Source organism: Pleurodeles waltl, chromosome 5 (genome assembly GCF_031143425.1).
Source record: "Pleurodeles waltl isolate 20211129_DDA chromosome 5, aPleWal1.hap1.20221129, whole genome shotgun sequence".
NCBI lineage: Eukaryota > Metazoa > Chordata > Amphibia > Caudata > Salamandridae > Pleurodeles > Pleurodeles waltl.
In genome coordinates this window covers 59,375,276-59,389,257 of record NC_090444.1, presented here as the reverse complement: position 1 = coordinate 59,389,257, position 13,982 = coordinate 59,375,276, and the positions used below count along the sequence as shown (strand labels likewise).

General features: G+C 49.9%; 1 protein-coding gene across 6 annotated transcripts in view; it reads right to left on the bottom strand.

Annotated features, from left to right (window-relative positions):
- ZNF512 (zinc finger protein 512) overlaps positions 1–13,982 on the bottom strand; it is a 398,138-nt gene that overhangs the window by 196,664 nt on the left and 187,492 nt on the right. For all 6 annotated transcript variants that reach the window (XM_069233556.1, XM_069233557.1, XM_069233558.1 and 3 more), the window contains one exon: positions 3,815–3,939. In XM_069233556.1, coding sequence (XP_069089657.1) covers positions 3,815–3,939 — 125 coding nt within the window. The remainder of the gene's footprint in view (positions 1–3,814; positions 3,940–13,982) is intronic.

Genomic DNA, 13,982 nt, shown 5'->3' with positions numbered 1-13,982 from the left:
ACAGTGAATAAACTCCTGTGTTTATTTGTGTGTTTGGTACTAATTCGATTGCATTCTTTTGCAATAGTGCTTGAACTTCTGTCTCCAGGAGCTGGGAATGATGTTGTGATAAATTCTGTGCTCTTGGTGGTATGTTTGGAGGGAATTGTAGAAATTCTATGCAATAACCATGTTGGATAATTGCTAGAACCCAAGTGTCTGTAGTGATTTCCTGCCATGCCTTGTAATAATGACCTATTCTTCCCCCCACTGGTGTTGTGTGGAGGGGATGAGTGACATGTGAGTCACTGCTTAGTTGTAGGGGTTTTGGGGCTTTGAAATTTTCCCCTATTCCTAGGGAATTGCCCTCCTCTATATTGGCCCCGAAAACCTCCCCTGTACTGTCCCTGGTAACTGGACGGTGTTGCCTGTGAGGTGCTGGCTTGTGTGGCCTGACCCCGAAACCCCCCTCTAAAGGGTGTTTTGCGGAAGGTGCCGTAGTTTCCTCTGCTCTGCGGGGAGTAGAGTGCGCCCATTGCTTTAGCAGTGTCCGTGTCCTTTTTAAGTTTTTCTATCGCCGTGTCCACTTCTGGACCGAACAGTTCTTTTTCATTGAAAGGCATATTGAGAACTGCCTGCTGTATCTCTGGTTTAAACCCAGACGTTCGTAGCCATGCATGCCTTCTGATGGTCACAGATGTATTAATTGTCCTTGCAGCTGTGTCTGCTGCGTCCATGGAGGAGCGTATCTGGTTGTTTGAAATGTTTTGACCTTCCTCAACCACTTGCTTTGCCCTCTTTTGTAGGTCTTTGGGTAGATGTTCAATGAGGTGTTGCATCTCATCCCAATGGGCTCTGTCATAGCGCGCAAGTAGTGCTTGAGAGTTCGCGATGCGCCACTGGTTTGCAGCCTGTGCTGCGACTCTCTTTCCAGCTGCATCGAACTTGCGGCTTTCCTTATCTGGGGGTGGTGCATCCCCAGATGTGTGGGAGTTGGCCCTTTTCCTAGCTGCTCCTACAACGACGGAATCTGGTGGCAGCTGTGTAGTGATGAAAACAGGGTCTGTAGGGGGCGCCTTATACTTCTTTTCCACTCTTGGCGTGATTGCCCTACTTTTGACCGGCTCCTTAAAAATTTCTTTTGCGTGCCGGAGCATACCAGGGAGCATAGGCAGGCTTTGGTAGGAGCTGTGGGTGGAGGAGAGGGTGTTGAATAAAAAGTCATCCTCGACCTGTTCTGAGTGGAGGCTTACATTGTGAAATTGTGCTGCTCTAGCCACCACTTGAGAATACGCAGTGCTGTCCTCTGGTGGAGATGGCTTCATAGGGTATGCCTCCGGGCTGTTATCTGACACTGGGGCGTCGTATAAGTCCCATGCGTCCTGATCCTGGTCACCCTGGCTCATGGTGGTGTGAGCTGGGGAATGTGATGGAGTTTGTGCTGGTGAGACGTGAATTGAGGGTGGTGGAGTAACCTTTTTCACCACCTTTGTTTGTGGTGTTTGTTCAGTTTGGAACTCCAGTCTTCTCTTTCTTCTAATAGGGGGAAGGGTGCTTATTTTCCCTGTTCCCTCCTGTATGAAAATACGCTTTTGCGTATGGTCTACATCGGTTGATTGCAGCTCTTCCTCAAACCTATGCTTTCGCATTTGGGAGGTTAGTGATTGCTCCTCTGTATAAGAGCCTGAAACTGGGTCGGTTGCAGGTTGTTTTGGCACCGAAACCCTGTCTGCATCTTTTTTCGGCTCCGAGCTGACTTTTCTCTTTTTCGGGGCTGAAACCTCTCGGCGTCGATCTTCGTCGGTGCCGCTGTCTCGGCGTCGAGCCGTGTCTACACCGCTATCTCGGTGTCGATGCTTGTCTCCAGCACTTTCTCGGTCCCGAGAAGGCTGCGTGCCGGTGTCTCGACCGGAGTCGGACGGTCTCGGCACTGTTTGGGCCTTTTTCGGTGCCGACGGTCGGTCACCGAATTTATGGGTCGAGCCATGGCCTGGTGGCAGTGGCGTCCCCTGGGCCTTGTCAATCTTCTTATGTGTTGTTTTCGACGTCTTACTCACGGTTCGTGGGTCATCGAATTCCTCGGAGTCCGATTCGTGGATCGAGAAGGTACCTTCCTCTTCTTGTTCCTCGAACTCTCGGTGGGCTGTCGGCGCGGACGCCATTTGAAGTCTTCTGGCTCGACGGTCTCGGAGTGTTTTTCGGGACCGGAACGCACGACAGGCCTCGCAGGTGTCTTCACTGTGCTCAGGTGACAGGCACAGGTTACAGACCAAGTGTTGGTCTGTATAGGGGTACTTGTTGTGGCATTTGGGACAGAAACGGAACGGGGTCCGTTCCATCGGCGTTCTTCTGCACGCGGTCGGGCCGACCAGGCCCCGACGGGGGATCGAAAAACTACCCCGAAGGGCACCGGAGCTCTTCGATCTTCGATGCGGTGTTGAATCGAACTACGCCGATCCCGAACGCAACAATACCGACGAAAATCTTCCGAAATTAGCTATCTTTCCGTTCCGAAACTCGGAGCGACAGGAACACGTCCGAATCCGATGGCGGAAAAAAAACAATCGAAGATGGAGTCGACGCCCATGCGCAATGGACACAAAAGGAGGAGTCACTCGGTCCCGTGACTCGAAAGACTTCTTCGAAGAAAAACAACTTGTAACACTCCGGCCCAACACCAGATGGCGAGCTATTGCAAAACATGCGTATCTACAGCGACAGATGCCATCGAACACAAGCGTTTCTGAGAACAACCTTTACTTGTCCTTCTACCACAGGAATGGTGCAGATATAGCAACAGAGAAAGGACAGGCCCAAACCTCAGAACACAGAGTTATCAAACATTTTACTTATACCCATTGGCTCTGGCTTCAACCAGGAAACCCATCACTCGACGAGAGACATAATGAACAGGCTGGTGGACAACACAGCAGAGCTGTCCCTGAAGTGAGATTTTACAAGCATTAGATTTAGAGAGCAAAGCCAAGGTGTACAGAGATCTTACTCGGGCTGGGGGTAGCAGACTTACATCTCAAGTTAACAAGTCCTGCAAGCTCAGCCCTTGTACAATATCACACAAGTGACAGAGGATTGCAAAGACTTTGCTTTAGACAGCCCACTATTAGGTGACATCAGTTACTGCTCAGGCTACACATTATTAGCAGATTTTAGCTTCAGACAGCTCAGACATGAAAGCTACCTTTTCTGAGCAGATTTTATTGTTCAAGGCATTAGGCAGGGCTGTCTCTTAGGTGCACTAAGCTAGGAGAACTGACATTATTTGCTGCTGGCGTTTTGGAGGGGTCTTTAAATCATAAGGTGTTGTGACCAGGATTACTGACCCAATATATTAACAATCCACCATTTGCCTAGATTAGTAAACCACATGTGTAGCTACTGCATGCAGAAAAGCACATGCATGTTGTTAATGAAGATGTGGCGAACGTCCTGGTCCCTGCTAGAGGGAAGGCACACTGCCCTTCTGTCGTCAAGAATACCAGAAACCCGAGATGAGAATCTGTAAATTACAGCTGCCGACACACTGAAATGAGCATGTATGCAAGACTTCAGACCAACAGTACAGAAATAACAAGTCCAGTGTAAATTCCCAAAACAAACTACAGTTGTGTATATGCTATGCATAGTTGCTGTCAAGGTACCATAGTGTCTCAAAAGGGTGTAAATGTGTCACCTGACAACTCTACTTCAAAAAAACAAAAAACAAATCCCAGGTGCTGATATGGGGCACTATAGGCAGTGTGAGACCTTGAGCTAGTCTCACAGGATAATCTTTAGCAACACTTGCTCCCTTACCTGCAATGCTCAGCCTCCTTACCTCCCTGCAGGTGGACATGTGCTTCTTCAAGCCCTCCACAGTCTTCCTAGTGACACCACGGCATGTGGGACAGTTTATTTTGCCCCGATCCAGGATCTCCAGATACCAACGTTCCTCTGTGCTCCCTAAGGTTTGGAAAGTAACCACGGTTGAGAAGGTGCAGATACATGATTGCTATAACAGCTACATCTTTCGTCAGATTGGTCATTTACAGTTTTCATTAAACTAGCGTGGAAGAATTCACAAGGTTAAGAGTTAGAGGATGGTTTTATTACAGAATGAGAAATGCAGACATAATAACAGGTTAATTACAATACTGTCTGAAATCTAAACCCGATTACATACCCATATCTACAGCGCTCTAGTGCACCTACTACAGATACGCGATGCGTGAATTATACACGGATATCAGCTCAGGCTCTCAAAAGTCAGTAGTACTTAGCGTTCATTAGTGGTATTCATTCTTCTTAAGCTTTATGAACACATACATCCCACAAAAGGCTCTAAACCTTGAGCCATTACGGTTCCTTCTTAAAGGTTACTGCTCAATGGTTTTTGTGTGATTCTAAGACGAGGTGTAGGAAAGTACCCTCTTTCTTAGCATGGGTACCCCCAATTCTGCCTGGTGTCAGTGTGTTTGACTGTGTTCACTGAGATCCTGCTAACCAGGACCCCAGTGATTATGCTCTCTCCCTTCAGACTTGGCTACTTTAACCACTTAGACCCCACATTTAGCATACTGGTGCCCCCATGTAAGTCCCTAGTATATGGTACTCAGGTACCCAGGGCATTGGGGTACTAGGGGATCCCCATGAGCTGCAGCATGTATTATGCCACCCATGAGGAGCCCATGCAAACTGTATCTGCGGGCCTGCCATTGCAGTCTGCGTGAAAGGGTGCATGCAGGCTTTTCACTACAGATCACTACACGAGGTCACTGTAACTCACTCCTATAGCAGGCACTCCTAGCCCAGAGGGAAGGGGGCAAGTACCTGTGGGTGAGGGCACCCCTGCACTAGCAGAGGTGCCCCCACGAACTCCAGTTCCATTTTCCTGGACTTCATGAGTGAGGGGACGCCATTACTGGACATAGGTTATGTAGGAAGTTGGCTCTGTATGTGCTATTTCAAAGTAAGGAATAGCATGCACAGAGTCCAAGGGTTCCCCTTAGAGGTAAAATAGTGGTAAAAATAGATAATACTAATGCTCTATTTTGTGGTAGTGTGGTCGAGCAGCAGGCTTATCCAAGGAGTAGTGTTAAGCATTTGTTGTACATACACATAGACAATAAATGAGGTACACACACTCAGAGACAAATCCAGCCAATAGGTTTTGTATAGAAAAATATCTTTTCTTAGTTTATTTTAAGAACCACAGGTTCAAATTTAACATGTAATATCTTGTTTGAAAGGTATTGCAGGTAAGTACATTAGGAACTTTGAATCATTTCAATTGCATGTATACTTTTCAAGTTATTGACAAATAGCTACTTTAAAAGTGGACACAGTGCAATTTTCACAGTTCCTGGGGGAGGTAAGTTTTTGTTAGTTTTACCAGGTAAGTCAGACACTTACAGGGTTCAGTTCTTGGTCCAAGGTAGCCCACCGTTGGGGGTTCAGAGCAACCCCAAAGTCACCACACCAGCAGCTCAGGGCCGGTCAGGTGCAGAGTTCAAAGTGGTGCCCAAAACGCATAGGCTAGAATGGAGAGAAGGGGGTGCCCCGGTTCCGGTCTGCTTGCAGGTAAGTACCCGCGTCTTCGGAGGGCAGACCAGGGGGGTTTTGTAGGGCACCGGGGGGGACACAAGCCCACACAGAAATTTCACCCTCAGCAGCGCGGGGGCGGCCGGGTGCAGTGTAGAAACAAGCGTCTGGTTTGCAATGGTAGTCTATGAGAGATCAAGGGATCTCTTCAGCGCTGCAGGCAGGCAAGGGGGGGGCTTCCTCGGGGAAACCTCCACTTGGGCAAGGGAGAGGGACTCCTGGGGGTCACTTCTCCAGTGAAAGTCCGGTCCTTCAGGTCCTGGGGGCTGCGGGTGCAGGGTCTTTTCCAGGCGTCGGGACTTAGGTTTCAGAGAGTCGCGGTCAGGGGAAGCCTCGGGATTCCCTCTGCAGGCGGCGCTGTGGGGGCTCAGGGGGGACAGGTTTTGGTACTCACAGTCGGAGAGTAGTCCGGGGGTCCTCCCTGAGGTGTTGGTTCTCCACCAGCCGAGTCGGGGTCGCCGGGTGCAGTGTTGCAAGTCTCACGCTTCTTGCGGGGAGTTGCAGGGTTCTTTAAAGCTGCTTCTGGAAACAAAGTTGCAGTCTTTTTGGAGCAGGTCCGCTGTCCTCGGGAGTTTCTTGTCTTTTTCGAAGCAGGGCAGTCCTCAGAGGATTCAGAGGTCGCTGGTCCCTTGGAAGGCGTCGCTAGAGCAGAGTTCTTTGGAAGGCAGGAGACAGGCCGGTGAGTTTCTGCAGCCAAGGCAGTTGTCGTCTTCTGGTCTTCCTCTGCAGGGGTTTTCAGCTAGGCAGTCCTTCTTCTTGTAGTTTGCAGGAATCTAATTTTCTAGGGTTCAGGGTAGCCCTGAAATACTAAATTTAAGGGCGTGTTTAGGTCTGGGCGGTTAGTAGCCAATGGCTACTAGCCCTGAGGGTGGGTACACCCTCTTTGTGCCTCCTCCCAAGGGGAGGGGGTCACAATCCTAACCCTATTGGGGGAATCCTCCATCTGCAAGATGGAGGATTTCTAAAAGTTAGAGTCACCTCAGCTCAGGACACCTTAGGGGCTGTCCTGACTGGCCAGTGACTCCTCCTTGTTGCTTTCTTTGTTCCCTCCAGCCTTGCCGCCAAAAGTGGGGGCCGTGGCCGGAGGGGGCGGGCAACTCCACTAAGCTGGAGTGCCCTGCTGGGCTGTGACAAAGGGGTGAGCCTTTGAGGCTCACCGCCAGGTGTTACAGCTCCTGCCTGGGGGAGGTGTTAGCATCTCCACCCAGTGCAGGCTTTGTTACTGGCCTCAGAGTGACAAAGGCACTCTCCCCATGGGGCCAGCAACATGTCTCTAGTGTGGCAGGCTGCTGGAACTAGTCAGCCTACACAGACAGTCGGTTAAGTTTCAGGGGGCACCTCTAAGGTGCCCTCTGGGGTGTATTTTGCCATAAAATGTACACTGGCATCAGTGTGCATTTATTGTGCTGAGAAGTTTGATACCAAACTTCCCAGTTTTCAGTGTAGCCATTATGGTGCTGTGGAGTTCGTGTTTGACAAACTCTCAGACCATATACTCTTATTCCTACCCTGCACTTACAATGTCTAAGGTTTTGTTTAGACACTGTAGGGGTACCATGCTCATGCACTGGTACCCTCACCTATGGTATAGTGCACCCTGCCTTAGGGCTGTAAGGCCTGCTAGAGGGGTGTCTTACCTATACTGCATAGGCAGTGAGAGGCTGGCATGGCACCCTGAGGGGAGTGCCATGTCGACTTACTCGTTTTGTCCTCACTAGCACACACAAGCTGGCAAGCAGTGTGTCTGTGCTGAGTGAGAGGTCTCCAGGGTGGCATAAGACATGCTGCAGCCCTTAGAGACCTTCCTTGGCATCAGGGCCCTTGGTACTAGAAGTACCAGTTACAAGGGACTTATCTGGATGCCAGGGTCTGCCAATTGTGGATACAAAAGTACAGGTTAGGGAAAGAACACTGGTGCTGGGGCCTGGTTAGCAGGCCTCAGCACACTTTCAATTGTAAACATAGCATCAGCAAAGGCAAAAAGTCAGGGGGCAACCATGCCAAGGAGGCATTTCCTTACACAACCCCCCCCCCAAACGAAAGAGGATGAGACTAACCTTTCCCAAGAGAGTCTTCATTTTCTAAGTGGAAGAACCTGGAAAGGCCATCTGCATTGGCATGGGCAGTCTCAGGTCTGTGTTCCACTATAAAGTCCATTCCCTGTAGGGAGATGGACCACCTCAACAGTTTAGGATTTTCACCTTTCATTTGCATCAGCCATTTGAGAGGTCTGTGGTCAGTTTGAACTAGGAAGTGGGTCCCAAAGAGGTATGGTCTCAGCTTCTTCAGGGACCAAACCACAGCAAAGGCCTCCCTCTCAATGGCACTCCAACGCTGCTCCCTGGGGAGTAACCTCCTGCTAATGAAAGCAACAGGCTGGTCAAGGCCATCATCATTTGTTTGGGACAAAACTGCCCCTATCCCATGTTCAGAGGCATCTGTCTGCACAATGAACTGCTTAGAATAATCTGGAGCTTTTAGAACTGGTGCTGAGCACATTGCTTGTTTCAGGGTGTCAAAGGCCTGTTGGCATTCCACAGTCCAGTTCACTTTCTTGGGCATTTTCTTGGAGGTGAGTTCAGTGAGGGCTGTCACAATGGATCCATATCCCTTCACAAACCTCCTGTAATACCCAGTCAAGCCAAGGAATGCCCTGACTTGAGTCTGGGTTTTTGGAGCTACCCAGTCCAGAATAGTCTGGATCTTGAGTTGGAGTGGCTGAACTTGGCCTCCACCTACAAGGTGTCCCAAGTAAACCACAGTTCCCTGCCCTATCTGGCATTTGGATGCCTTGATAGAGAGGCCTGCAGATTGCAGAGCCTTCAAAACCTTCTTCAGGTGGACCAGGTGATCCTGCCAGGTGGAGCTAAAGACAGCAATATCATCAAGATAAGCTGTGCTAAAGGACTCCAAACCAGCAAGGACTTGATTCACCAACCTTTGGAAGGTGGCAGGGGCATTCTTTAAACCAAAGGGCATAACAGTAAACTGATAATGCCCATCAGGTGTGGAGAATGCTGTTTTCTCTTTTGCTCCAGGTGCCATTTTTATTTGCCAGTACCCTGCTGTCAAGTCAAAGGTACTTAAGAATTTGGCAGCACCTAATTTATCTATGAGCTCATCAGCTCTAGGAATTGGATGAGCATCTGTCTTGGTGACAGAATTGAGCCCTCTGTAATCCACACAAAACCTCATCTCTTTCTTTCCATCTTTGGTGTGAGGTTTGGGGACTAAGACCACTGGGCTAGCCCAGGGGCTGTCAGAGCGCTCAATTACTCCCAATTCTAGCATCTTGTGGACTTCCACCTTGATGCTTTCCTTAACATGGTCAGACTGTCTAAAGATTTTGTTTTTGACAGGCATGCTGTCTCCTGTGTCCACATCATGGGTACACAGGTGTGTCTGACCAGGGGTTAAGGAGAAGAGTTCAGGAAACTGTTGTAGGACTCTCCTACAATCAGCTTGCTGTTGGCCAGAGAGGGTGTCTGAGTAGATCACTCCATCTACTGAGCCATCTTTTGGGTCTGATGACAGAAGATCAGGGAGAGGTTCACTCTCTGCCTCCTGATCCTCATCTGTTACCATCAACAGATTCACATCAGCCCTGTCATGGAAGAGCTTAAGGCGGTTCACATGGATCACCCTCTTGGGGCTCCTGCTTGTGCCCAGGTCCACCAGGTAGGTGACCTGACTCTTCCTTTCTAGCACTGGGTAAGGGCCACTCCATTTGTCCTGGAGTGCCCTGGGAGCCACAGGCTCCAGAACCCAGACTTTCTGCCCTGGTTGGAACTCAACCAGTGCAGCCTTTTGGTCATACCAAAACTTCTGGAGCTGTTGGCTGGCCTCAAGGTTTTTGGTTGCCTTTTCCATGTACTCTGCCATTCTAGAGCGAAGGCCAAGTACATAGTCCACTATGTCTTGTTTAGGCTCATGAAGAGGTCTCTCCCAGCCTTCTTTAACAAGAGCAAGTGGTCCCCTTACAGGGTGGCCAAACAGAAGTTCAAAGGGTGAGAATCCTACTCCCTTCTGTGGCACCTCTCTGTAAGCAAAAAGCAGACATGGCAAGAGGACATCCCATCTCCTTTTGAGTTTTTCTGGGAGCCCCATGATCATGCCTTTTAATGTCTTGCTGAATCTCTCAACTAAGCCATTAGTTTGTGGATGGTATGGTGTAGTGAATTTGTAAGTCACTCCACACTCATTCCACATGTGTTTTAGGTATGCTGACATGAAGTTGGTACCTCTGTCAGACACCACCTCCTTAGGGAAACCCACTCTGGTAAAGATACCAATGAGGGCCTTGGCTACTGCAGGGGCAGTAGTCGACCTAAGGGGAATAGCTTCAGGATACCTAGTAGCATGATCCACTACTACTAGGATATACATATTTCCTGAGGCTGTGGGAGGTTCCAGTGGACCAACTATGTCCACACCCACTCTTTCAAAGGGGACCCCCACCACTGGAAGTGGAATGAGGGGGGCCTTTGGGTGCCCACCTGTCTTACCACTGGATTGACAGGTGGGGCAGGAGAGGCAAAACTCCTTAACCTTCTGGGACATATTGGGCCAGTAGAAGTGGTTGACCAACCTCTCCCACGTCTTGGTTTGTCCCAAATGCCCAGCAAGGGGAATATCATGGGCTAAGGTCAGAATAAACTCTCTGAACGACTGAGGCACTACCACTCTCCTAGTGGCACCAGGTTTGGGGTCTCTGGCCTCAGTGTACAGGAGTCCATCTTCCCAATAGACCCTATGTGTTCCATTTTTCTTGCCCTTGGACTCTTCAGCAGCTTGCTGCCTAAGGCCTTCAAGAGAGGGACAGGTTTCTTGTCCCTTACACAGCTCCTCCCTTGAGGGTCCCCCTGGGCCTAAGAGCTCAACCTGATAAGGTTCAAGCTCCAAAGGCTCAGTTCCCTCAGAGGGCAGAACTTCTTCCTGAGAAGAGAGGTTCTCTTTTTCTGACTGTGTTGCAGTTGATTTCCCAACTGACTTTCCTTTTCTCTTGGTAGGCTGGGCCATTTTTCCAGACTCCAGCTCTACTTTTCACCCTGTGCCTTGCATTGTGCTCTTGTTTTTACACACACCAGTTCAGGGATACCCAGCATGGCTGCATGGGTTTTTAGTTCTACCTCAGCCCATGCTGAGGACTCCAGGTCATTTCCAAACAGACAGTCTACTGGGATGTTTGAGGAGACCACCACCTGTTTCAGGCCATTGACCCCTCCCCATTCTAAAGTTACCATTGCCATGGGATGTGCTTTAGTTTGATTGTCAGCATTGGTGACTGTATAAGTTTTTCCAGTCAGGTATTGGCCAGGGGAAACCAGTTTCTCGGTCACCATGGTGACACTGGCACCTGTATCCCTCAGGCCTTCTACACTTGTCCCATTAATAAAGAGCTGCTGCCTGTAATTTTGCATGTTAGGAGGCCAGGCAGCTAGTGTGGCTAAATCCACCCCACCCTCAGAGACTAGAGTAGCTTCAGTGTGGACCCTGATTTGCTCTGGGCACACTGTTGATCCCACTTGGAGACTAGCCATTCCAGTGTTACCTGGGTTGGAGTTTGGAGTGGAACTTTTCTTGGGACAGGCCTTGTCTCCAGTTTGGTGTCCAGACTGACTACAGTTTCGACACCAGGCCTTTTTGGGATCAAAGTTTTTACCCTTGTGTAAGGAAATGCCTCCTTGGCATGGTTGCCCCCTGACTTTTTGCCTTTGCTGATGCTATGTTTACAATTGAAAGTGTGCTGAGGCCTGCTAACCAGGCCCCAGCACCAGTGTTCTTTCCCTAACCTGTACTTTTGTATCCACAATTGGCAGACCCTGGCATCCAGATAAGTCCCTTGTAACTGGTACTTCTAGTACCAAGGGCCCTGATGCCAAGGAAGGTCTCTAAGGGCTGCAGCATGACTTATGCCACCCTGGAGACCTCTCACTCAGCACAGACACACTGCTTGCCAGCTTGTGTGTGCTAGTGAGGACAAAACGAGTAAGTCGACATGGCACTCCCCTCAGGGTGCCATGCCAGCCTCTCACTGCCTATGCAGTATAGGTAAGACACCCCTCTAGCAGGCCTTACAGCCCTAAGGCAGGGTGCACTATACCATAGGTGAGGGTACCAGTGCATGAGCATGGTACCCCTACAGTGTCTAAACAAAACCTTAGACATTGTAAGTGCAGGGTAGCCATAAGAGTATATGGTCTGGGAGTCTGTCAAACACGAACTCCACAGCACCATAATGGCTACACTGAAAACTGGGAAGTTTGGTATCAAACTTCTCAGCACAATAAATGCACACTGATGCCAGTGTACATTTTATTGCAAAATACACCCCAGAGGGCACCTTAGAGGTGCCCCCTGAAACTTAACCGACTATCTGTGTAGGCTGACTAGTTCCAGCAGCCTGCCACACTAGAGACATGTTGCTGGCCCCATGGGGAGAGTGCCTTTGTCACTCTGAGGCCAGTAACAAAGCCTGCACTGGGTGGAGATGCTAACACCTCCCCCAGGCAGGAGCTGTAACACCTGGCGGTGAGCCTCAAAGGCTCACCCCTTTGTCACAGCACCGCAGGACACTCCAGCTAGTGGAGTTGCCCGCCCCCTCCGGCCCGGCCCCCACTTTTGGCGGCAAGGCCAGAGAAAATAATGAGAATAACAAGGAGGAGTCACTGGCCAGTCAGGACAGCCCCTAAGGTGTCCTGAGCTGAGGTGACTCTAAGTTTTAGAAATCCTCCATCTTGCAGATGGAGGATTCCCCCAATAGGGTTAGGATTGTGACCCCCCTCCCCTTGGGAGGAGACACAAAGAGGGTGTACCCACCCTCAGGGCTAGTAGCCATTGGCTACTAACCCCCCAGACCTAAACACGCCCTTAAATTTAGTATTTAAGGGCTACCCTGAACCCTAGAAAATTAGATTCCTGCAACAACAAGAAGAAGGACTGCCTAGCTGAAAACCCCTGCAGAGGAAGACCAGAAGACAACAACTGCCTTGGCTCCAGAAACTCACCGGCCTGTCTCCTGCCTTCCAAAGAACTCTGCTCCAGCGACGCCTTCCAAAGGGACCAGCGACCTCTGAATCCTCTGAGGACTGCCCTGCTTCGAAAAAGACAAGAAACTCCAGAGGACAGCGGACCTGCTCCAAAAAGACTGCAACTTTGATTCAAGGAGCAGCTTTAAAGACCCTGCAATCTCCCCGCAAGAAGCGTGAGACTTGCAACACTGCACCCGGCGACCCCGACTCGGCTGGTGGAGAACCAACACCTCAGGGAGGACCCCCGGACTACTCTCCGACTGTGAGTACCAAAACCTGTCCCCCCTGAGCCCCCACAGCGCCGCCTGCAGAGGGAATCCCGAGGCTTCCCCTGACCGCGACTCTCTGAAACCTAAGTACCGACGCCTGGAAAAGACCCTGCACCCGCAGCCCCCAGGACCTGAAGGACCGGACTTTCACTGGAGAAGTGACCCCCAGGAGTCCCTCTCCCTTGCCCAAGTGGAGGTTTCCCCGAGGAAGCCCCCCCTTGCCTGCCTGCAGCGCTGAAGAGATCCGTTGATCTCTCATAGACTAACATTGCGAACCCGACGCTTGTTTCTACACTGCACCCGGCCGCCCCCGCGCTGCTGAGGGTGAAATTTCTGTGTGGGCTTGTGTCCCCCCCTGTGCCCTACAAAACTCCCCCTGGTCTGCCCTCCGAAGACGCGGGTACTTACCTGCCAGCAGACCGGAACCGGGGCACCCCCCTCTCTCCATTCTAGCCTATGCGTTTTGGGCACCACTTTGGACTCTGCACCTGACCGGCCCTGAGCTGCTGGTGTGGTAACTTTGGGGTTGCTCTGAACCCCCAACGGTGGGCTACCTTGGACCAAGAACTGAACCCTGTAAGTGTCTTACTTACCTGGTAAAACTAACAAAAACTTACCTCCCCCAGGAACTGTGAGAATTGCACTAAGTGTCCACTTTTGAAATAGCTATTTGTGAATAACTTGAAAAGTATACATGCAATTGAAATGATTCAAAGTTCCTAATGTACTTACCTGCAATACCTTTCAAACAAGATATTACATGTTAAATTTGAACCTGTGGTTCTTAAAATAAACTAAGAAAAGATATTTTTCTATAACAAAACCTATTGGCTGGATTTGTCTCTGGGTGTGTGTACCTCATTTATTGTCTATGTGTATGTACAACAAATGCTTAACACTACTCCTTGGATAAGCCTACTGCTCGACCACACTACCACATAATAGAGCATTAGTATTATCTATTTTTACCACTATTTTACCTCTAAGGGGAACCCTTGGACTCTGTGCATGCTACTCCTTACTTTGAAAAAGCACATACAGAGCCAACTTCCTACATTGGTGGATCAGCGGTGGGGTACAAGACTTTGCATTTGCTGGACTACTC